This window comes from Microchirus variegatus (genome assembly GCF_963457635.1).
Source record: "Microchirus variegatus genome assembly, chromosome: 23".
In the NCBI taxonomy this organism is placed as follows: domain Eukaryota; kingdom Metazoa; phylum Chordata; class Actinopteri; order Pleuronectiformes; family Soleidae; genus Microchirus; species Microchirus variegatus.
The window spans coordinates 15,974,094-16,000,359 of NC_139824.1; the positions used below are offsets into that span (position 1 = coordinate 15,974,094).

Sequence of the window (26,266 nt, forward strand, 5' to 3'; positions counted from 1 at the left end):
CATAGTATAGTATGTCGTTTTTGTCAAATTTTGGACGAAATTTCTTTTTCAAAAAATGGTCACATTTTGGACGACATAGTGTAGTATGACGTACTACATAGTATAGTATTACGTTTTTGTCAAGTTTTGGACCAAAAAAATGTTTTTCAAAAATGTTTTCAGATTTTGGACGACATAGTATAGTATGTCGTTTTTGTCAAATTGTGGACCAAATTTTTTTTCTCCAAAAATGGTCACATTTTGGAGACATAGTATACTATGACGTATTACATAGTATAGTATGACGTTTTTGTCAAGTTTTGGACCAAAAAAATGGTTTTCAAAAAAATTGCCAGATTTTGGACGACATACTATAGTATGTCGTTTTTGTCAAATTTTGGACCAAACTTTTTTTCTCCAAAAATGGTCACATTTTGGAGTCATGGTATAGTATGACGTACTACATAGTATAGTATGACGTATTGGCAAGTTTTGGACCAAAAAAATGGTTTTCAAAAAATTGTCAGATTTTGGACGACATAGTATAGTATGTCGTTTTTGTCAAATTTGGACCAAATTTGTTTTCTCCAAAAATGGTCACATTTTGGAGACATGGTATAGTATGAAGTACTACATAGTATTGTATGACGTATTGGCAAGTTTTGGACCAAAAAAATGGTTTTCAAAAAAATTGTCAGATTTTGGACGACATAGTATAGTATGTCGTTTTTGTCAAATTTTGGACCAAATTTTTTTCTCCAAAAATGGTTACATTTTGGACGACATAGTGTAGTATGACGTACTACATAGTATAGTATCACGTTTTTGTCAAGTTTTGGACCAAAAAAATGTTTTTCAAAGAAATTGTCAGATTTTGGACGACATAGTATAGTATGTCGTTTTTGTCAAATTTTGGACCAATTTTTTTTGTCCAAAAAATGGCCACATTTGGACGACAGTATAGTATGACGTACTACATTGTATAGTATGTCGTTTTTGTCAAATTGTGGACCAAATTTTTTTTCTCCAAAAATGGTCACATTTTGGAGACATAGTATACTATGACGTATTACATAGTATAGTATGATGTTTTTGTCAAGTTTTGGACCAAAAGAATATCTTTCAAAAAACTGTCAGATTTTGGACGACATAGTATAGTATGTCGTTTTTGTCAAATTTTGGACCAAATTTGTTTTCTCCAAAAATGGTCACATTTTGGAGACATGGTATAGTATGACGTACTACATAGTATAGTATGACGTATTGGCAAGTTTTGGACCAAAAAAATTGTTTTCAAAAAATTGTCAGATTTTGGACGACATAGTATAGTATGTCGTTTTTGTCAGATTTTGGACCAAATTTGTTTTCTCCAAAAATGGTCAAATTTTGGAGACATGGTATAGTATGACGTACTGCATAGTATAGTATGACGTATTGGCAAGTTTTGGACCAAAAAAATGGTTTTCAAAAAAATTGTCAGATTTTGGACGACATAGTATAGTATGTCGTTTTTGTCAAATTTTGGACCAAATTTGTTTTCTCAAAAATTGTCACATTTTGGAGATATGGTATACTATGACGTACTACATAGTATAGTATGACGTATTGGCAAGTTTTGGACCAAAAAAATGGTTTTCAAAAAAATTGTCAGATTTTGGACGACATACTATAGTATGTCGTTTTTGTCAAATTTGGACCAAATTTGTTTTCTCCAAAAATGGTCACATTTTGGAGACATGGTATAGTATGAAGTACTACATAGTATTGTATGACGTATTGGCAAGTTTTGGACCAAAAAAATGGTTTTCAAAAAAATTGTCAGATTTTGGACGACATAGTATAGTATGTCGTTTTTGTCAAATTTTGGACCAAATTTTTTTCTCCAAAAATGGTTACATTTTGGACGACATAGTGTAGTATGACGTACTACATAGTATAGTATCACGTTTTTGTCAAGTTTTGGACCAAAAAAATGTTTTTCAAAAATGTTTTCAGATTTTGGACGACATAGTATAGTATGTCGTTTTTGTCAAATTTTGGACCAATTTTTTTTATCCAAAAAATGGCCACATTTTGGACGACAGTATAGTATGACGTACTACATAGTATAGTATGACGTTTTTGTCAAGTTTTGGACCAAAAAAATGTTTATCAAAAAAAATGTAAGATTTTGGACGACATAGTATAGTATGTCGTTTTTGTCAAATTGTGGACCAAATTTTTTTTCTCCAAAAATGGTCACATTTTGGAGACATAGTATACTATGACGTATTACATAGTATAGTATGACGTTTTTGTCAAGTTTGGACCAAAAGAATGTCTTTCAAAAAATTGTCAGATTTGGACGACATAGTATAGTATGTCGTTTTTGTCAAATTTTGGACCAAATTTGTTTTCTCCAAAAATGGTCACATTTTGGAGACATGGTATAGTATGCCATACTACATAGTATAGTATGACGTATTGTCAAGTTTTGGACCAAAAAAATGGTTTTCAAAAAAATTGCCAGATTTTGGACGACATAGTATAGTATGTCGTTTTTGTCAAATTTTGGACCAAATTTTTTTCTCCAAAAATGGTCACATTTTGGAGTCATGGTATAGTATGACGTACTACATAGTATAGTATGACGTATTGGCAGGTTTTGGACCAAAAAAATGGTTTTCAAAAAATTGTCAGATTTTGGACGACATAGTATAGTATGTCGTTTTTGTCAAATTTTGGACCAAATTTGTTTTCTCCAAAATGGTCACATTTTGGAGACATGGTATAGTATGACGTACTGCATAGTATAGTATGACGTATTGGCAAGTTTTGGACCAAAAAATGGTTTTCAAAAAAATTGTCAGATTTTGGACGACATAGTATAGTATGTCGTTTTGTCAATTTTGGACCAAATTTGTTTTCTCCAAAAATTGTCACATTTTGGAGATATGGTATAGTATGACGTACTACATAGTATAGTATGACGTATTGGCAAGTTTTGGACCAAAAAAATGGTTTTCAAAAAATTGTCAGATTTTGGACGACATAGTATAGTATGTCGTTTTTGTCAGATTTTGGACCAAATTTGTTTTCTCCAAAATGGTAAAATTTTGGAGACATGGTATAGTATGACGTACTGCATAGTATAGTATGACGTATTGGCAAGTTTTGGACCAAAAAATGGTTTTCAAAAAATTGTCAGATTTTGGACGACATAGTATAGTATGTCGTTTTTGTCAAATTTTGGACCAAATTTGTTTTCTCCAAAAATTGTCACATTTTGGAGATATGGTATACTATGACGTACTACATAGTATAGTATGACGTATTGGCAAGTTTTGGACCAAAAAAATGGTTTTCAAAAAAATTGTCAGATTTGGACGACATACTATAGTATGTCGTTTTTGTCAAATTTTGGACCAAATTTGTTTTCTCCAAAAATGGTCACATTTTGGAGACATGGTATAGTATGAAGTACTACATAGTATTGTATGACGTATTGGCAAGTTTTGGACCAAAAAAATGGTTTTCAAAAAATTGTCAGATTTTGGACGACATAGTATAGTATGTCGTTTTTGTCAAATTTTGGACCAAATTTTTTTCTCCAAAAATGGTTACATTTTGGACGACATAGTGTAGTATGACGTACTACATAGTATAGTATCACGTTTTTGTCAAGTTTTGGACCAAAAAAATGTTTTTCAAAAATGTTTTCAGATTTTGGACGACATAGTATAGTATGTCGTTTTTGTCAAATTTTGGACCAATTTTTTTGTCCAAAAAATGGCCACATTTTGGACGACAGTATAGTATGACGTACTACATAGTATAGTATGACGTTTTTGTCAAGTTTTGGACCAAAAAAATGTTTATCAAAAAAAATGTAAGATTTTGGACGACATAGTATAGTATGTCGTTTTTGTCAAATTGTGGACCAAATTTTTTTTCTCCAAAAATGGTCACATTTTGGAGACATAGTATACTATGACGTATTACATAGTATAGTATGACGTTTTTGTCAAGTTTTGGACCAAAAGAATGTCTTTCAAAAAATTGTCAGATTTTGGACGACATAGTATAGTATGTCGTTTTTGTCAAATTTTGGACCAAATTTGTTTTCTCCAAAAATGGTCACATTTTGGAGACATGGTATAGTATGCCATACTACATAGTATAGTATGACGTATTGTCAAGTTTTGGACCAAAAAATGGTTTTCAAAAAAATTGCCAGATTTTGGACGACATAGTATAGTATGTCGTTTTTGTCAAATTTTGGACCAAATTTTTTTCTCCAAAAATGGTCACATTTTGGACGACATAGTATAGTATGTCGTTTTTGTCAAATTTTGGACCAAATTTGTTTCTCCAAAAATGGTCACATTTTGGAGACATGGTATAGTATGACGTACTACATAGTATAGTATGACGTATTGGCAGGTTTTGGACCAAAAAAATGGTTTTCAAAAAATTGTCAGATTTTGGACGACATAGTATAGTATGTCGTTTTTGTCAAATTTTTGACCAAATTTGTTTTCTCCAAAAATGGTCACATTTTGGAGACATGGTATAGTATGACGTACTACATAGTATAGTATGACGTATTGGCAAGTTTTGGACCAAAAAAATGGTTTTCAAAAAATTGTCAGATTTTGACGACATAGTATAGTATGTCGTTTTTGTCAAATTTTGGACCAAATTTTTTTCTCCAAAAATGGTTACATTTTGGACGACAAAGTGTAGTATGACGTACTACATAGTATAGTATCACGTTTTTGTCAAGTTTTGGACCAAAAAAATGTTTTTCAAAAATGTTTTCATATTTTGGACGACATAGTATAGTATGTCGTTTTTGTCAAATTTTGGACCAAATTTTTTTCTCCAAAAATGGTCACATTTTGGAGTCATGGTATAGTATGACGTACTACATAGTATAGTATGACGTATTGGCAGGTTTGGACCAAAAAAATGGTTTTCAAAAAAATTGTCAGATTTGGACGACATAGTATAGTATGTCGTTTTTGTCAAATTTTGGACCAAATTTGTTTTCTCCAAAAATGGTCACATTTTGGAGACATGGTATAGTATGAAGTACTACATAGTATTGTATGACGTATTGGCAAGTTTTGGACCAAAAAAATGGTTTTCAAAAAAATTGTCAGATTTTGGACGACATAGTATAGTATGTCGTTTTTGTCAATTTTGGACCAAATTTTTTTCTCCAAAAATGGTTACATTTTGGACGACATAGTGTAGTATGACGTACTACATAGTATAGTATCACGTTTTTGTCAAGTTTTGGACCAAAAAAATGTTTTTCAAAAATGTTTCAGATTTTGGACGACATAGTATAGTATGTCGTTTTTGTCAAATTTTGGACCAATTATTTTTTGTCCAAAAAATGGTCACATTTTGGACGACAGTATAGTATGAAGTACTACATAGTATAGTATGACGTTTTTGTCAAGTTTTGGACCAAAAAAATGTTTATCAAAAAAATGTAAGATTTTGGACGACATAGTATAGTATGTCGTTTTTGTCAAATTGTGGACCAAATTTTTTTTCTCCAAAAATGGTCACATTTTGGAGACATAGTATACTATGACGTATTACATAGTATAGTATGACGTTTTTGTCAAGTTTTGGACCAAAAGAATGTCTTTCAAAAATTGTCAGATTTTGGACGACATAGTATAGTATGTCGTTTTTGTCAAATTTTGGACCAAATTTGTTTTCTCCAAAATGGTCACATTTTGGAGACATGGTATAGTATGACATACTACATAGTATAGTATGACGTATTGTCAAGTTTTGGACCAAAAAAATGGTTTCAAAAAATTGCCAGATTTTGGACGACATAGTATAGTATGTCGTTTTTGTCAAATTTTGGACCAAATTTTTTCTCCAAAATGGTCACATTTTGGAGTCATGGTATAGTATGACGTACTACATAGTATAGTATGACGTATTGGCAGGTTTTGGACCAAAAAAATGGTTTTCAAAAAAATTGTCAGATTTTGGACGACATAGTATAGTATGTCGTTTTTGTCAAATTTTGGACCAAATTTGTTTTCTCCAAAAATGGTCACATTTTGGAGACATGGTATAGTATGACGTACTACATAGTATAGTATGACGTATTGGCAAGTTTTGGACCAAAAAAATGGTTTTCAAAAAAATTGTCAGATTTTGGACGACATAGTATAGTATGTCGTTTTTGTCAAATTTTTGACCAAATTAGTTTTCTCCAAAAATGGTCAAATTTTGGAGACATGGTATAGTATGACGTACTACATAGTATAGTATGACGTATTGGCAAGTTTTGGAGCAAAAAAATGGTTTTCAAAAAAATTGTCAGATTTTGGAACGACATAGTATAGTATGTCGTTTTTGTCAAATTTTGGACCAAATTTTTTTCTCCAAAAATGGTTACATTTTGGACGACATAGTGTAGTATGACAAACTACATAGTATAGTATCACGTTTTTGTCAAGTTTTGGACCAAAAAAATGTTTTTCAAAAATGTTTTCAGATTTTGGACGACATAGTATAGTATGTCGTTTTTGTCAAATTTTGGACCAATTTTTTTTGTCCAAAAAATGGCCACATTTTGGACGACAGTATAGTATGACGTACTACATAGTATAGTATGTCGTTTTTGTCAAATTGTGGACCAAATTTTTTTTCTCCAAAAATGGTCACATTTTGGAGACATAGTATACTATGACGTATTACATAGTAAAGTATGACGTTTTTGTCAAGTTTTGGACCTAAAGAATGTCTTTCAAAAAATTGTCAGATTTTGGACGACATAGTATAGTATGTCGTTTTTGTCAAATTTTGGACCAAAATTGTTTTCTCCAAAAATTGTCACATTTTGGAGACATGGTATAGTATGACGTACTACATGGTATAGTATGACGTATTGGCAAGTTTTGGACCAAAACAATGGTTTTCAAAAAAATTGTCAGATTTTGGACGACATAATATAGTATGTCGTTTTTGTAAAATTTTTGACCAAATTTGTTTTCTCCAAAAATGGTCACATTTTGGAGACATGGTATAGTATGACGTACTACATAGTATAGTATGACGTATTGGCAAGTTTTGGACCAAAAAAATGGTTTTTAAAAAAAATTGTCAGATTTTGGACGACATAGTATAGTATGTCGTTTTTGTCAAATTTTGGACCAAATTTGTTTTCTCCAAAAATGGTCACATTTTGGAGACATAGTATAGTATGACGTACTACATAGTAAAGTATGACGTTTTTGTCAAGTTTTGGACCAAAAAAAAGTCTTTCAAAAAAATTGTCAGATTTTGGACGACATAGTATAGTATGTCGTCAAACTCCCTGTGGGGAGATTCAGCAGCGCTGAAGGTGGTCTAGTGGACAAGGACGTCGCGTCACGGTTCACAACATCGTGGGTTCAAATCCCACTTCAGGTATGTGTTTACGTATATATATATGTGTGTGTCTGTCTGGGTGTTTCAAAAACAACAAAACCAAACTAAAAACCTTCAAAACAAAACTGACAAAACAACTTTCAAAAACCAAACTAAAACTCTCCGTTGCGTGCGTTCGCTTGCGTCATTTCAACTTCAACGAGGACTCCAATTTCTACGAGAACTTCAACTTCATCATCGACGACTGCGACAATGAGAGGAATAAGCTAGCCCTGAAAAGGCTTGAAAAAGCCTCAAAGGCGCTAGCGGGAATTATTATTTTTGGACCAAATGAATGTCTTTCAAAAAAATTGTCAGATAGTATGTCGTTTTTGTCAAATTTTTGACCAAATTTTCTTTCTCCAAAAATGGTCACATTTTGGAGACATAGTATAGTATGACGTTTTTGTCAAGTCTTGGACCAAAAAAATGTTTTTCAAAAAAGTTGTCAGATTTTGGACGACATAGTCGTTAGTCGTAGTATGTCGTTTTTGTCAAATTTTGGACCAATTTTTTTTTCTCCAAAAATGGTCACATTTTGGAGACATGGTATAGTATGACATACTACATAGTATAGTATGTCGTTTTTGTCAAATTTTGGACCAAATTTTTTTTTCAGAAAAATGGTTACATTTTGGACGACATAGTATAGTATGACGTTTTTGTCAAGTTTTGGACCAAAAAAATGTTTTTCAAAAAAATAGTCAGATTTTGGACGACATAGTATAGTATGTCATCAAACTCCCTGTGGGGAGAATCAGCAGCGCTGAAGGTGGTCCAGTGGACAAGGACGTCGCGTCACGGTTCACAACATCGTGGGTTCAAATCCCACTGCAGGTATGTGTTTACGTATATATATATGTGTGTGTCTGTCTGGGTGTTTCAAAAACAACAAAACCAAACTAAAAACCTTCAAAACGAAACTGACAAAACAACTTTCAAAAACCAAACTAAAACTCTCCGTTGCTTGCTTCATTTCAACTTCAACGAGGACTTTGATTTTTCGTCGAGAACTTCAACTTCATCATCGACGACTGCGACAATGAGAGGAATAAGCTAGCCCTGAAAAGGCTTGAAAAAGCCTCAAAGGCGCTAGCGGGAATTATTTGATTTTTTTGATGGTCACATTTTGGACGACATAGTATAGTATGTCGTACTATATAGTAAAGTACGACGTTTTTGTCAAGTTTTGGACCAAAAAAATGTCTTTCAAAAAAAATTTCTGATTTTGGACGACATAGTATAGTATGTCGTTTTTTGTCAAATTTTGGACCAAATTTTTTTTCTCCAAAAATTGTCACATTTTGGAGACATAGTATAGTATGACGTTTTTGTCAAGTTTTGGACCAAAAAAATGTTTTCAAAAAAATTGTCAGATTTTGGACGACATAGTATAGTATGTCGTTTTTGTCAAATTTTGGACCAAATTTTTTTTTCATAACATTTTGGATGACTTTCTGTCATATTTTCGACGACTTACATATCGATATCTATATATATCAATAAATATAGATATAGATATATAAATCATAATTTTTGCACCTTTCACACGACTTTCATTTACCCTCAAAATAAGTTCAGACAAGTTAATAATTTAAAAAAACAAACGCAATGTTTATTGTTTTCCTTACAGCAGTTAGCAATAGTTTTACTATAGCAAGCCAAAAAAATAAATACAAATTTAAATTATTTCGACAACATGTTTGATTCAACAGAGCAACAGTAGCACTTCACATTAGTAGGACACAGAATCCAACACACAGTCATGGCTTCCTGTCTCAGTCTCTTCACCTTACAAAGTGACTGATCGATTCTCTCTTCCTTCTTTTTTTTTTGTCTTTATTTTAATTATTAATTTCAACGTCAAACTGGACAACTCATATAGGAAGCCATTGTGGTGCAACTCGTCCGGGCCCAGCAGAAGCAGTCAGGAGACAATGTTTAACCATGCGGGGGGGGGGGGTGGGGGGGAACGTTAAGACATTAGGAAAATAACTGCAAGCAAAGTGCATAAATATTCAAAAACAAAACTGGAAATAACAGACCCCTAAAAAGCTACCATAGGCAAGCAATTTAGAAAAATCTCACTTTTGAATTTTCCCTGTACAAAGCAAAAAGTTGTGTTTGAAAAAGGGTGACGTGACAAATCCAAAGTCACATTTATTTTCCCTGACAGATGTGAAAGCACTGAGCAACAATGCCCTCTATTAGCCCGTTTTTTTTTTTTAGAAGAGTCCAGCTGTCCAATCACAATGCCTCGCTCGGCAGCCATCCACCAATCAATGATGCGTATTTTACATTTGTATTATTATGTGGTAAATACTTTAAAGTCCCTGTAAAGCAAAGATAGAGATTCTCTTCTTACAGAAGATAGTGGTTGAAAACATGATAAAAGCTGCAGCTGTTGAGTAAAGAATTAAAAATTATTGTTAGCGAAACTAATCAGTGGCTTATTGTTCACCTGCTCCCGCACTACCGCCTTTGGTTTTGCTAGCTAGCTGAGATGTCTTTGTCTTGAAAAACTTGTCTTAATAACCAAAATCCCTAAAGATGAGGAAAGACGCCGCCGCTGCGTTCGCGGTCATCAAACTGCGTCCAAAATGTCGTAAATGTCACTTCGACGGGCAGCGTTTTACATTCGCGTTCCGTACACTGGTCCTCAGTTGAATGAGTGGACCAGAATGTGTGTGCGGCAAGTGCATTAGGAGGGGACGGAACTCCTGCAGCGTGGACGCCGACTCACACACGCTTTAATCAAAGTTTAATCTCGACACGTTAGTTTAATAACAGTGTGTTTACATTAATTATAGACAAAAAAACTGATTGTTTGGTCCTCATTTAAGCGAGTAGACCTGAATATTTTTCTGAATTTTACATGATTTGACGCCTAATTTTTTATTTATAAAAAAAAAAACACTTTTCATATCACATTTGTCAGAAGAGATATTCTCGTCACTTTACAGGGACTTTAACAGATGGAAGTCGACCCAATATTATACTCACAAACTCACAAACAAAACCCCGCCCCCACACGCTATAAATCCACTGTCATATTTCAGCGCATTCATTTGTCGTCGATCCGCGATCATCGTCATTTCCCTTTGTAGCCGTGTTGCTCCCATGTGCTTTTGGCAGTTGTACGGAGGCCCGGCAGGGCCACATAGTCTTTCTGGAAGCGTGAATTGGGCGTCCGCTGTCGTTTCCTCTCCCCCTGAGTCGTGAAGAAGGTGTCCTGGAAACGCATGCTTGACGCCGTGGACTGTAAGGAAAGGAGACGCCAATGAGTGACTAAGAAAACATCTCAGGTGGTGGTGAAGTTTTTTTTTTGTCTTGTATTGTTCAAATATTTATAAATATAAATGTGTGTTTTTCCAGTAAGCCTAATACTTACAAGTCTACGTTTCACCTTTTTAGGAAGGTCTTCATCTAACGTGTAGACATCTTCCCGCTTTGCCAGCACCTGAGAGCCGTCCTCAAATTCCACCTAAGAAAACATTGGAAAAATATTCAGGATTTTAATCTGTGCAGTTGAAACGAATGCGTTACACTGCGGCAGCGTCATCCACAGACGAGTTAAACGGCTATTATTTCCACTGATCGTATATCAAATTCTATTAATTATTATATTGTATTAGTTAGTGCTGTCAAACGTTAAGGCGCGACGCGTTTCCATGACGACTGACCGGAAAAAGACGCGTGTGACGTCATGTTTACGTGACTCACAATTGTTAAAATGAGTCTCTAAAGTAACGCTAACCTTTAAAAACAGAGGCACACATACGCAGTAACACAGGTACGCTGGCTATTTGTAGCGCTGATCTTTTCCTTTAATAAACAGACCGCTCCAATTCCACTGTAGGCGCGCTAACCCGCGCTAAAAGGAGCTAATGCAGCTAGCGGAGCTAACTGGTAAACAGTGACTGGCCTCCGATGTCGCGGCACGTAAACATGACGTCGCGTGTCATGCGTTAACACGCATTAACGCGCGCTAACCTTTTGCACAGCACTGATATTAGTCCTAGTTAAAGGCGCCATATGTAAGAATGTGGACAAAAACGGTTACTACATTCAAAAATTCAAAATACAGAGGTCTTTTAGGTTTAGTTTTCTGACGTAACTGGCAACCCGTGGTTGCTCGGCAGCTGAGACTCTACTGACTGCAAGGACTGGTAGACGGCGGTAGGTGGCGCCACATGACGCCAAAACATGATTTCAAAACATAAACATGATTTGAAGTCTGCAAGATATTTTTTTTAATGCAAATATTTTGTCTGTACTGTTGTTGTTGGTGAGTTCAGTTTGTGGTCAGTTGCTTTAGATGTATTACATAATGGACATTTAACTATCCTTTACCGTCACTAACATTCAAAAAAGAATACACTTGTCATTCTAAACTGCAGAAGAAGTTTTTTTCCGGTCATTTTCTATTTAAAAAAAAAAGACAAAATCATTGAGAAATAATGATACTGTAAAGTCACAGTGTTGCACAATACAGTAAATAACATAATTTGCTTCCTTGACAACACCCTGCTTTCCATCGTAAATGACAAAGAGGAAAACCGTGTCGACACTTTTCACTTCCTGAAGTGATGAAACTCACTTTCCAAACAGAAACATATCAAACTTGTAAGCGCAGGATGGATGTGGAAGCAAAAAAAAAAAAAAAACGCAGCCCGGGAATCTATTTTTACACCTTTAAACACACCTCGATGAAAAGGAAACTCTACTTCAGCCTCCTCCTGAAGTCGGACACATCTTTCGACTCGGCGTGCGTCACGGATGCATTTGTGCATAACTAACGGGTTGACGCCCCAAACTCGACTAAATAAAGCTTTAAGTGGAAGCTGCGAGACTCTTTGCTTAGTGAATATTTCAGTGAGTTTGAATAATGCACATCGTCACCACCTTCTCATCCTTCTTCCGTCTCTCTCTCTCTCTCATTCTCTCTCCATCTGCTTCATATATACAAGCATGTCTTTCATCCTGCCTTTATCTTCCATCTCTTCCGTCTTCTTCAGTCACCTCCCTCAGTTTCGGTCTCAAAAGTGGACTTACCGAGGGTGTTTATAATCAGTTTATTTGATTTTGAAATTCACAAATGCGATGACATCGCTGAAACTGTGTCACGTCCATGTCCAGAGTGTGTTTAAAGTGTACCTGGTACATGTAGGAAATGTTGGATCCCAGGTATTTGGCACCGTAGAAGAGTCCATCGGGCCATTTCACCTGCACAGCTTCTCCCACTTCAGGAGGTCCCAAGTTCACGCAATCTCTGCTCTATAAAATGCAAAAGAATGACGGTCGGCTATTAGTATTTAAGTATCTAATATTATTTAAAGTTGAGGACATTGAAACCTCACAACTATGCTTCAAACAAATACTGGACAGCTTTGGAAAGTTGAAGTGGTAAAAGACTATTCTAGCTGCAAATGTCTGGTTTTTAATGGAATATGTACATAGGTGTATAGAGGCCCATTTCCTGTGTTCTAATGGTACATTGTGTTTGCTAATGGCATTAGAAGACTATTGGATGATTAGAAGACCCTTGAAAACCCTAATGTCTAATCTTGTCAAAATTTTGGACGACAAAGTATGATGTTTTTGTCAAATTTTGGACCCAAAATTTTTTTCAAAAAAAATTGTCAAATTTTGGATGACATAGTATAGTATGACGTTTTTGTCAAATTTTGGACCAAAAAAACAATTTAAAAAAAAATTATCGAATTTTGGACGACATAGTATAGTATGACGTTTTTGTCAAATTTTGAACCAACATTTCTTTTAAAAAAAAAATTTCAAATTTTGGACGACATAATATAGTATGATGTTTTTGTCAAATTTTGGCCCAATTTTTTTTTCAAAAAATTGTCACATTTTAGACGACATAGTATAGTATGACGTTTTTGTCAAATTTTGGACCAAAAAAACAATTCTCAAAAAAATTATCGAATTTTGGACGACATAGTATAGTATGACGTTTTTGTCAAATTTTGAACCTTTTTTTTTTTTTTTTAATTTTCAAATTTTGGACGACATAATAGAGTATGATGTTTTAGTCAAATTTTGGACCAATTCTTTTTCCAAAAAATTTTCACATTTTAGACGACATAGTATAGTATGACGTTTTTGTCAAATGTTGGACCAAAAAACAATTAAAAAAACATTAGCGAATTTTGGACAACATAGTATAGTATGATGTTTTTGTCTAATTTTTAACCAACATTTTTCTTCAAAAAAAATTGTCAAATTTTGGACGACATAATATAGTATGACGTTCTTGTCAAATTTAGGAGCAAATTTTTTTTCAAAAAAATTGTCAAATTTTGGACGACATAATATAGTATGACGTTTTTGTCAAATTTTGGAGAACATTTTTTTTCAAAAAAATTGTAAAATTTTGGACGACACAATATGTATGACGTTTTTGTCAAATTTTGGAGCAAATTTTTTTTCAAAAAAATTGTCAGAATTTGGACGACATAGTATAGTATGATGTTTTTGTCAAATGTTGGACCAGAAAACGATTTTCAAAAAAATTAGCAAATTTTGGACAACATAGTATAGTATGACGTTTTTGTCAAATTTTGGACCAACATTTTTTTTTCAAAAAAAAAATCTAATTTTGGACGACATTGGATGACAAAACAACCTCTGTTTCATTCACTGATGGTGTTTTCAAAAACTTGCACTATTTCTTGAGCATTTCTTGCTGGAAAAACACTCCATCTTACTAAATGTTATAGGGAGTGAAAAGAAAACAAACAAATCCTGTATCCAACCCCGTCATCAGATCCTCTCCATGTGCTCCTCAATGGATCATGAACCGCACCTTCACGTTTCATTTTAATTTCATGGAAATAGCTTCAGTAGTTTTTGGGGTAATCGTGCACACCGAGACAAACGACCATAAACTCCTCGGTAGAGGAGGTGATTAGTGAAACTTCCTCACTAATACAGCAACACAAACACACACATAGAAGTGTGTGGACGTGTTGGTCACGGCGACTTCTTTCAAACCCTGCAGAACTCACAAAGTGAGACTCTCTCATTATGATATAATCACTTGAAAGAATCCATTAATTTCCACTCCTCAACAACAGCCATGTTGGTGATTATCTACCGCTGCCATGACAACACAGCAGTCTGATTTCATTTAATTTAAGTGGCCTTTTCAGAAATCCATGCCGTTTCACGGTACGTGCCAAAAGGTTAAGAGTAAAAAAAAAAAAAACACTCAACCACTCTGGCATCCAACTTAAAGTAGAATGTTTTAGTAAGCGCTCATGCAAGTACAATTCCAGGATCAGAAAAGGCCTCTGAAGAAACAGGCTCCATTAAAATTTAATATCTGGCGTGCCCCTAAAAACAACCGGGAGGTGATCTTATTGCACCCGTGTGTAACGAAACGTCGTCTCACCACGATATCCTCGGGGTAGGTGTCGTTGGAGAAGGAGCCGTCGTCGAACATGACCTCGTAAAACATCTGGGAGGTGATCTCTGTGACCTTGGACGTGTAGTAGCGCAGGTTCTTGTGTTTGGAGATCACCGTCTGACCCAGCGAGATGGACGACTGGCACGCACGCTGCTTCTGTTATCCACAGAGGTGTAATTAGACTAATGTATGACACAGTAACACTGACATCCATGTAACTGTATCATCACTTTTGAATCATCACCCCAATTTTTTTTTTTTTACTTTTTACTTTGTCAAATTTTGGACGACATACTATAGTATGACTTTTTTGTCAAATGTTGTCGAAAACAATCTTTTAAACTTTTTTTTGTTAAATTTTGGACACATTTTTTTTTACTTTTTTGTCAAATTTTGGACGAGATACTAACCTATGACTTTTTTATCAAATTTTGGGAAAAAACATAAGTTTTTACTTTTTTGTCAAATTTTGGACAATATACAAACAGATTACTTTTTTGTCCAATTTTGGGAAAAAAAAATATTTTTACTTATTTGTCAAATTTTGGAACAATAATGTTTTTTTTACTTTTTGTAAAATTTTGGAAGACATACTAACTTATGACTTTTTTTGTCAAATTTTGGGAAAAAACATAAGTTTTTACTTTTTTGTCAAATTTTGGACAATATACAAACAGATTACTTTTTTCCAATTTTGGGGAAAAAAAATATTTTTACTTATTTGTCAAATTTTGGAACAAAAATGTTTTTTTTACTTTTTGTAAAATTTTGGAAGACATACTAACTTATGACTTTTTTGTCAAATTTCGGGAAATTTTTTTTTACTCTTTGTCAAATTTTGAACATACTAACCTTTGACTTTTTTGTCAAATTTTTGAATTTATTTTTTTGTATTATTATTTTGTGAAATAGTACTAAAGTATGACATTTTTGTCAAATTTTGGAATTTTTTTTTTTACTTTTTGTCAAATTTTGAACATACTAACCTTTGACTTTTTTGTCAAATTTTTGAATTTTTTTTTTTTATTATTATTTTGTGAAATAGTACTAAAGTATGACATTTTTGTAAAATTTTGGACAACATACTACACTATGACTTTTTTTTGTAAATTTTTTGTTTTTTTAGTCAAATTTTCAACGACATACTAACCTATGATGTTTATGTCAGAGTAGTTAACTCACACATAGCTCCATTCGCTTTCTATCAAACACAAAATCAAAGGTTTTTGTGCAATCATAGCTCTAAAAAAGAAAATTGTGGTTACTCATGAATGTTCCGACCCTCGTCTTAGGCATTTGGGCCGTTGTCATAGTTTTTCTGCTGCTTTCAACATTACTACTTTATTCACAACCCCACACCCTTGAAAGGCACCCTTTTTAAAAGATATTTTCAATGTTATTCACTTTATTCCGTCTCTGGTTCCAATACATGGCTTCACAACCACCATGCAGTTTTTGGTTTCATTAAATAAGGTGAGGACACCCGTTTCCAAACCGGTACATCAGAGGTAAATGTAATTTAGTTTGAATCGTTCACAGGACTGAAGATTTCATTTTGAAAGATGATTTATTTTTTTCTTAAAAAAACAGCGTAAAGTGTTTTTTTCTTTTTTTTTCAAAGACACCAAACGACCTCGCTGAGGGCAGATTTCAATGAAACTACTTTGTACATAACACAAACCAGAGCGACCTGGACGTTCAGTCTGAAAATGCATTTTGGGATCAGAGTGAACTAAACCTTTATGGCAAGTGAAGCAATTCAAATGATCCCTTCAGCTTTTACTTACAGTTTAAGGGAGAACAGCTCAATTTGAATTTGTGTCGTATTCATTCATTCAGTGATGGTTTATATCTATCAATCTTGCAAAAGACAAATAAAATAACGAACCATGTCCTTGTCAAAGTGTAATAAAAACATTAACTTACAGCCGACGAACTCCGCGACTGGTGTCTGTGGCAGGTGACGGACACGACGTACGGCCAGTCGTCGGGCTCCATGACGACGCCGGCAGCATGAGCGCAGGTCACGTGGAAGGAGGTGGGACAGCGACCGCACGAGCACTGGATGCAGGCACCCGCCTGACGCTTGCCCGCACAGCGTTTACGACAATAGATGCACTTCTGTAAAACACAGACGGAGCAAAACGGGGCATGGATTCACTGAAGTCAAGACAGGACAGGAGTACCGATTCCTAATAAACTTCAAACTTTTTCCAGTGAGTGAAACGGTTGCAGGGAAAATAACAAGAACAAGTTTCCATAAAAATGATCAAAAGACAGGGATTGGGAAAATACCTCACTGAGCCCATCAAACCAACCCAGGATTAATCTGTTTCATAAAGGCAATTTAGAGCTCGTGAGATCAGATTACAGGCACGTCAAGTCTGATTTAGGAACAGCCTGTTCATGACTTTCCAGAGATGAGATGCACACCTCGCTCAGACCCATTCAAAAATGAGGAAAAAGTGATGAGAAAGTACTGTGGATGGATAAATGGCAGTAACATTTAAAGAATTGTATGATATATTATACTAGATATCCAAACTTGCCTGACCAGAACCAAGCTATAGTTTGGAGACTTACTTAGTAAATAAGCTTGTTTTAACAAAGCAGTGCACACAAGCCAGTGTCGTGATCATACTCACAGTATAATAGATCATTAATAAACGTGCTAAATAGTGCAAATAGCATTGTTTCCTACAATAAAAGAAGGAAAAGTCTGGTGATCCAGTAAATTTCATTTGAAAAATAAGTAAAAATCAAACCAACTCTCACTGAGTAACTTTGTATCAGTGAAGGACACCTGACATTGTCCAATTCCTCCTTTTGGAACAAGTTAAAAATTCAAATTTAAATCTGTATCTCCACTTTGAGGCTGAATAATGGGTTCAAGGGGAAACGGCAGTGAATTAAAAGGACAAAAGACCACAAAGTGAATCACTGCTAAGTTTTTGCGGCATGAACTTTTACCATTTATTTAAAAACCATAAAAACATTATGTTCTCCAAACAGCAAAATAACAATACGACGGCATAAACGAAGCCCGGTCGAGATAGTCCGCAGAGTCTTGTTATTTCGCTGCTAGAATACGAGGAAAAGCCTCAAAAATGACCTCATCTCAGGTTTCCACAACAAACTAAAGTGTTGCAACGCTCGCGGTCGAGTTCTGCGCGAGCACCACAGGAAGGCACAACGCACATAAACACATCATACGCACAAACACTGCGATGCATCCACACACACAAACACATTTTTTTTTTTTAAGACTTTCAGTTGGTTTCCTGCACCAAACAGCCCATCAAGTCCATTTCCACTGCTGTGACACATCCCACTCTCCCACTAAAAGGGAAAGAATTACGACATCCTCCCATTATAACCCCCATTACTTTCACCCCTCCTGCACGCCCCCCCACTTACTCTGTTTCCCTTCGCTCTCCTCCTCATAAAAACCCCCATCCATGGTCTTCCTCTCTCTCGCTCTCTCATGGTGCGTCTTTACATCTCTTTGAAGGTGATTTATTTATAGCAGAATACCTGGGAATTCATACTGAAATATCCATACGTCTTGACGTGTAATAACAAGTCCGTGTGTGCATAGGCAACGTCCCAAAAGGATGCAGCCGAGCAGCAAGTGAACTCGAGTGAGGATCAGCGTCGAGTAAATATGAATTCTAGCCAATGGAAAAGGCCTCTCGACATGTTAACATGTCATATCAAGTATTTCATGCGTATACAGAGATAATGAAATATTGACAATGCTGCTGAAACATTTCAAATCCTACATGTATATGTAATTACAATGTGCATTGTCCTGAAAAGCAAAGCAAAGGCCGATGGTGTGCGGGAGTCATTAGTCTCTGTCCTTATCTGGTTAAGCCTCTGAAACGAACGCCATTTGTTCAATTCCTTGGAGAGTCAATAGCTCGATTCTAATTAATTAACCTTGTCGGCATTAAAAGGGACATAATATACCCTATTTCTCCAAGCTAACCTAGTTCCCTGGTGTCCTAATGAACGGGTCTGTGACATGCTTTGGTCAAAATACCAAAATAAGGATGAAGCACCGAAGCAGTTCAATCACCCAACTAAAACATCCCTGTTCAGAGAGCTCCGTTTAGTAGTATCTCTTTAGGGCCACCTTAAAAAAGGTAAAACAACACTTAAGGGACAGGAAATGACATCACTACTGGCTACTGGGAGCTAACAGCAGTTAGCATTTGGAAAAGTGATCATTTGCAGGCTCTAGCCGGCACATTGCCGCCATATATAACATGTATCCACTGGACAGATGAATCCTCTGAGGCTGGACGTTTGTGTAGCACTCTGCGCTGCACTGTGGAGCCGAGAATAGAACTTTTCGCAGACTCCGCGAGACAACAATTCCAGGAATTTGTGACGTCCCAATGAGCGCGGAGGTCAACATGTTTCATCTCCTGTACTTAGACTGAGGAGGACCACAAAAACACGAGTGAGTCATCTTTTTTTTTTCACACTTTTCACGACTGACGGGGCCTCCAGAGTCCCAAATATAAGGATTTAAATGATTAAAAAGTTGATTTTAATTAAATTTCACCTAGAGAGCAGGGCTGGAACGATCGGCTTAATCTGCTTCATTCAGGTATCAGTTGGAGATCAGGAGGTACCTTCTCCGAGGAGGAGAAAAAGTCCTCTTTTCTTCAAATATTTCATTTTAAATTGCTGATAAAAAAGCCTTAACCTCGTTTTTTTTATTAATGAAGCTTCTCGTGCTTTACTGACGTTCACTGGAGTTCTTTCTCTTGGTGGCCTACATTTCGTGAAGCCTTTCCCATACCTCGTCCATTATGGACAGCTCTGCACCGATGAACTGGCCTGACTGTCTGGTCTATTGAGGTCAGCATGATAAGACTCTGAGTGTGAGGCAGACGTATATACGTACGTCTGTCTGTGTGTGTTTGTTTGTATGTATGTATGTACACATACAAGAAAAACAATGCATATGAACATCTTTAAGCTGTGTAAATGTATCTACACAGTTTTAATGAATGCAAGTTTGTGCAAAGAAGCCAAACTCATCTGTGTATCTGCTCGTAAGGTGCATCTAAAGCGCCCGTCCGTGTTGAACCAAGCGTTAAGAACATTCCCACGGTAAATTATGAATGTGTGCGTGCTTTTGTGCATGTGTGATGTGTGCAATTGTGAATTATGAATGCGCTCGGGCCGCTGCGGGAGCAACGGGTCCAACGCAAACTCTGGTTCAAGGACACAAATAATCTAATTATAACCATCCATAGTTTTTCTTACACGTCACATTAATAAGGACAAACTTTTTTTTTTTTATGACAGCATGTTTGAAGGGGGGGGTTCATTTTCGTGTTCTGCCTGAAATGAGAACTTTAAAGCCATCTGTTTCACGAATCAATCAAGTGAAAATCACCTGTACCGACATGTTAATTAGTGTAAACATGGCAGCAGAAAGTAAAGAGTCAGCGTCAGGATGCAGTGGGAACAAACAGATTGCTGTCATCGACGCATCCTCAGATCAGACACCCCGGCGGGGCGGGGGGGGGCGGGGGGAAAAATTAACAATTCTTGCGTGTGATTTTTTCCAAAACATCTGCTTTGCCAAATAAAGTTAAATCTGTGGTGTCAGGCAAACAAATTGTCACTGTGTTTTGTCACAAACTTAACAGCTAAATGAGGAAAGTGTCGTTTCCTCAACAACAGCAACGAAGACAACAAAATAAAGGCATGAACATGGTCAAAGTCGGAGAATTCTTATGAGCCACTAAACTTTTCCAGTCTAGATTTTGGCCCGTGAATGTGGACTAAAAAGATACTGTACGTGGTTTGGGCTCTAAAAACCCAAAATGAGCTTAATTTCAATCCGGTGCGAGGAGATGGAGAGGAACCATGTCCCCGTAAATATGCTGTGGCTAACGGCTACGTGTCCACAAAATTAGTGTCCGCACACTCGTGTAAGAACATCGATTGGCGGCAATGTGATTGTTTAAAACTAGAAAAGCACTCGGAGAGCGCAGACTTCCGCCAAGGCAGCTCAGTGCCTACAAAATACACCCTGTCGATGCACAACGTCTACGGATCACGCCCAGAATTTAATCACTCGTTCCTGGTCCCATTGCGGACATTTGCTGACAATTTCATCCAAATCCGTCCATGACTTTTAGACAGACAGACGGACAAACTCTGCCGAAAACATATACATCCTTGGCGGAGGTCAAAAATGCATATTAAAGACAACAAATAAATACTTTTGATTCTCTATAAGTGAAGGAACTTCATGTATTTATTCAACCTTCAGAGTAAAAGCGTCAGTCTTGAGCTTCAACATTCGTTATTTCCCCTTCAGCTAGCATTTTGCCCTCTTCTATTATTTATTATTTCAAACTAGTGGAATGAAATTAGGAAAATTTAATAAAGTGACATAGAGGGGATTTAACTTGGTAACTAAGGCTGCAACTAACTACTATTTACTTTGGTCGCAATTATTCAATAATCTATGTATAAACATACAACTAATGAAAATGCCTCTTTCTGTTTTTTTAAGATCTTGTCTTGTTTGTTTTAATAGACTATTAATTTTAGCTTCATGAAATAATGAAGGTAAATAAGGTTTTTTAATGTTTTACTTATCTTGATATTGAAATATAGGATTTCATGTACATTCAAAAGTTTGGGGTCACTTAGAAATGTCCTTATTTTTGAAGGAAAAGCACTTTTTGTTTCAATGAATATAACATTAAATGAACCAGAAATACACTCTATACATTATTAATGTGGTAAAAACATCTGGTTTTTAATGGAATATGTACATAGGTGTATAGAGGCCCATTTCCAGTGTTCTAATGGTCCATTGTGTTTGCTAATGGCATTAGAAGGGTATTGGATGATTAGAAAACCCTTGAAAACCCTTGTATTTGAAGGGCAAAATTATTATTTTTGAATAAAAATCATTACTTCTAATCTTGTCAATGTCTTGACTATATTTTCTATTCATTTTGCAACTCTTTTGATGAATAAAAGTCTGACTTTTAATGGAAAAATGCATCTTTGTGAGCTTTACGGAGTTCCACCTCATGCTACGCTCGACCAAATACCTCCTTAAGAGCACAGAGCGTCCCTAAATAAACGTTATGGTCAATAGGGAGCCAATAATGTAGGCTGGGAATGGAAGGCAGTATTTATTTCTGTTATCCATCTTGTGCAAAGATGTTCAACAGTTCACTTTCTGCTGAGCTATCATGGCGCCTGCAGCACAAGACTAACTATGGAGGCACCGTGTCAGGTCTGCCGAGACACTCTCATTAAGCAAGTGCACACACACACGCACATAAAGACACAAAAAACCCACACAACGATAGCCATACTCACACAATCCCTCTCCCACCCACCAGTGGTTAATTATCTAGCTTTGATTGCGGGCATGTTCGTCTCACATTGTTAATTAGAACTGTGAACACTTCATTAATTAGACTGAGCCAGTCCTCAAGGACCTGGGGAATTCCAGCACTGCATCCGTGAGTGTGTGTGCATGTCCGAGTGTGTGTGTGTGTGCGTGTGTGTGTCCTCACCAGTTTAAAGCGCTGCATGGGGATTCTACCGGTGTCAATGGGACTTCTCTTGGCTTCGTCACTGAACCTGGCCTCTGGCAGTGCAATTGCACACATCACATGGGCCCATCTTCACACACACACACACACGCCGCATAAAAGCAAACAAATGATTACATTATAATGACTAAGTCGAACAAACAATTCATTTGTCTGCACTCTGGAGATCAGAGATGAGTGTGCAGAGTTGATCATCACACGGCAAAAAAAGCTGGTCTCACTTGTCGTTTTGGGTTTTCTTGAGCGCTCCACCTCTGAGGTTACACAGGCAGCATTCCTGAAAGAACAAAGAGAGCAAATCGAGTCGTTTACAGTCGGCATAACACACGCTAAAGTCAGCTCGTGCAATATATGACGACATTATTTGGTAAGATAAGGTCAGAGTTAGGGAAAACGACAACAAGCAGCATTAAAAAGTGACAATTTCACACTCAAAACAGGTGTCGGGCCACACATTTGTCATTAAAGCGTTAAATAGAATTGTAGACAGTGAGCACAAATTAGTTATTAGCATCAGCAATGTTGCACCTATGTACTGTAATTACACTCCTGGGAAACCACTGTCACAGAAAGCCAGTGTGTTACGGGAAAAGTGTCTTCTTACTGCTGTAAAGCTTCCGTCTGTGCAGCGATCACATGACCATTGCTCGCTGATGTCATCTTCAGCAACACCGTAGCAACCTAGAAGTGGAAGGGATAGAGTGAGACAATGTACACTACCGTGCAAAAGTTTGGGCTCACTTAGAAATTTCCTTATTTTTTAAGGGAAATCACTTTTTTCAATGAATATAACATTAAATTAATGCAAACGTCTGGTTTTTAATGGAATATTTACATACAGTAGGTGTATAGAGGCCAATTTCCAGTGTTTTAATGGTACATAGTGTTTGCTAATCGCGTTAGAAGGCTTTTGGATGATTAGAAAACCCTTGAAAACCCTTGTGCAATTATGTTAGCACAGCTGAAAACAGTTTGGCTGGTTCTTTAATGGCTTGACTATATTTTCTATCCATTTTGCAACTCTTTTGATGAATAAAAGTGTGACTTTTAATGGAAAACACAATGTCATTCTCACTCAAATAATGCTAAAACGCTTCACTCTCACCTGGACGCACGGTTTTAATACTATTCACAGTTAAACAAGAAGAAAAAACTATTTTAAATGCCACATCCACATTAATTCCTGAGGGTTAGGTGGTTCCGTGCAGAAATGAACTGTATTGCAAACTTAAAGGAGCATTATGTAATAAATCTAAAGCAACTGGCCATAAAATCCTCCTTATATGTCACAGAGACTCAGGAATAATGTTCATATAACAAACTGAACTCACCGACAACAACAGAACAGACAAAATATTTGCATTAAAAAAAAATATTTTGCAGACTGCAAATCATGTTTTGGCATGTGGCGCCACCTACCGCCGTCTAGCAATCATTGCAGTCGGTAGAGTCTCAGCTGCCGAGCAACCACGGGTTGCCAGTTACTTCAGAAAACGAAACCTAAAAGACCTCTGTATTTTTAATTTGAATGTAGTAACCGTTTTTGGCCACATTCTTACATATGGCAACTTTAATGGAAATGGAAGGTTTCTACGTGTGCGTGTGTATTTGGAATGTTGGTATAGGCAGACAACGAAGGAGCACACGTGTGCATCTAATGTTTGTGTGTTCGTCCACGAGTCGAGGATCCTGCAGGATGCAAGACTTACACTGGTGTGACAGTGCGCTTAGTTTCAGAAACTCGTGTCCCGCTTGACCTGACGTGACCGACGGGCACCGCCGAGCATGACGACGTATGTAAAACACAAGCTAAAACAGTTTTTGTTGTTTAGTTTTAGTCCTTGATGTGGAAAACGTGGTCTATAAAAAAAACAAAATAACACTGTAGCGTAGAGTGCAATAGACAAAAGTTAAATATGAAACAAAAACAAAGTATGATTCTCTGTGGAGCTGGCAGCTGGTTAAAGTCTTGGGTTAGAGAGGCTTGACAAACAAAAGCTGAAGGGAATTTCTATTGCTAAGAAACACTTTATATTCCAGTGAGTGTCTCTGTTCTTTTCCCACACAATCCATCAAAACAGCCCAAACATAAATCCCGAGCTCACCTCTCCTTCCTCTCCCGAGTTCCGATAACAGTACTTAGGGAAAGCAATATCAACATGTACTCACTGATGGGTCTCAATCCTCAAAACCAAGCTTGTGGTTTTTTCATCAGTGTCAAATGACATGCACTTCATTTCCTACTCCCACATAACCACGCTCACTACCTCCCTCACGGTCATACAAAGCCGGGGACATGTGCACACACACACACACACAGTGTACAGCTGTTAAGCACTTTTACAGTCCACACGTAACACCTACAGTTCTCCAGTGGACCCCCAGCATGACGTGACGGGACAACTAGTGTCAGGAAATGGTCTCAAGACGGTGAGTTTAAGTGTATGCGAGTGCGTGCACACATGTCACCGTCGTCTGGAAGGATCGAGACGCTGGGGGGAACGAACAAGTCGAGAGTGTGTGTGTGTGTGTGTGAGGGCTCGTTGCACTGGCTCGGGGACTTTTGAACAGGAAGTTTGTGTGGTAGAGACGGAGGATTCACCCTCATTGGGCTGACGAGGGAAATAAAACACTCCAAACCACAGCGAGGGGAGCGAAGGGGGGAAACGGAGAGCGGAGCTGGAACATTGAGATGGAGTGAGTCAAGACCTCAAACTCGCTGACCCTCTTTGCAATGACAGCGAGACGAGCAGAGACGCGAAGACAACAAAACAGACGGTGAATTTGTGAGGTCGGAGGTGTACGGACGGACACTGTGAGGTTTGCAAACTATAAATTAAACTCTTAAAAATCCCCATGTACACAATAATTCATACATACTTGCATGTACTTGTAGACAGCAGCCCTGACAGCTGAGCAGCGGGGAGGTGCCGTCTTCCTGCAGCAGAGGGTTGGTGGGAGTTGGGGGGCAGTTGTGCTCGCGGAAAGAAAAGCAGATTTCTGGGATGAGGGGCTTGGTCCTCCTCAGGCCTGTGCAGGGCTGCGTGGGGCCCTCCACTGGAGAAAAGGTCACGGAAGTGTCCGACGACGTGCTGGAGTTTTTATCCTCCGCTTTGTCTTCAGGCTAAAGAAGAAAAAAACATTTGGGTGGTTTTTAGTATATGCACAATTAGCTGTAGAAACACAGTGATCTCCTGGTGCTAATCCCAGCTGACAGGGTGAAAGGCGGGGTCCATCCTGGACGGGTCACCATAGAAACAAACAACTATCCACTCTCACCTATGGTCAACTTTTGAGTGTCCAGTTGTATGAGTTTGCAGTAAAACACTATGTATTTTGGCAGTAATTATCTCTCGGTCCATATGGACACATATGGACATGGAGGTACAGTTGAAACTTTAAGGTGTGTTTATGCTATGTTTGCAGATATCCTCAAGTGTGCCATCTTTCAGAAAATATGCACAAATGGAACTACAATGCATTTTTACTGATAATATACACTACCATTCAAACGTTTGGGGTCAATTACGTTCTTTTTATTCAATGAATACAACATTAAATGAATCGTAAATACACTCTATACGTTGTTAATGTGGAAAATGACTATTCTAGCTGCATATAGAGGCCCATTCCCGGTGTTCTAATGGTACATTGTGTTTGCTAATGGCGTTAGAAGGCTATTGGATGATCAGAAAACCCTTGTGCAATGATGTTAGCACAGCTGAAAACAGTTTTGCTGGTTCTTATAATCATTTTTTCTGATCTTGTCAATGTCTCGACTATATTTTCTACTCATTTTGCAACTCTTTTGATGAAT

The 26,266-nt window shown here is 36.8% G+C and overlaps 1 protein-coding gene across 1 annotated transcript in view; it reads right to left on the reverse strand.

Annotated features, from left to right (window-relative positions):
• Nucleotides 1–9,038: 9,038 nt before the first annotated feature.
• Nucleotides 9,039–26,266, reverse strand: part of kdm4c (lysine (K)-specific demethylase 4C) — a 30,360-nt gene continuing 13,132 nt past the window's right edge. The window contains exons 14-22 of the mRNA XM_083909210.1: nucleotides 25,330–25,573; nucleotides 23,054–23,130; nucleotides 22,671–22,726; nucleotides 22,411–22,519; nucleotides 16,766–16,960; nucleotides 14,825–14,995; nucleotides 12,565–12,684; nucleotides 10,799–10,891; nucleotides 9,039–10,666 (exon numbers count right to left, since the gene is read on the reverse strand). Coding sequence (XP_083765336.1) covers nucleotides 10,499–10,666; nucleotides 10,799–10,891; nucleotides 12,565–12,684; nucleotides 14,825–14,995; nucleotides 16,766–16,960; nucleotides 22,411–22,519; nucleotides 22,671–22,726; nucleotides 23,054–23,130; nucleotides 25,330–25,573 — 1,233 coding nt within the window. The 3' untranslated portion in view covers nucleotides 9,039–10,498. The remainder of the gene's footprint in view (nucleotides 10,667–10,798; nucleotides 10,892–12,564; nucleotides 12,685–14,824; nucleotides 14,996–16,765; nucleotides 16,961–22,410; nucleotides 22,520–22,670; nucleotides 22,727–23,053; nucleotides 23,131–25,329; nucleotides 25,574–26,266) is intronic.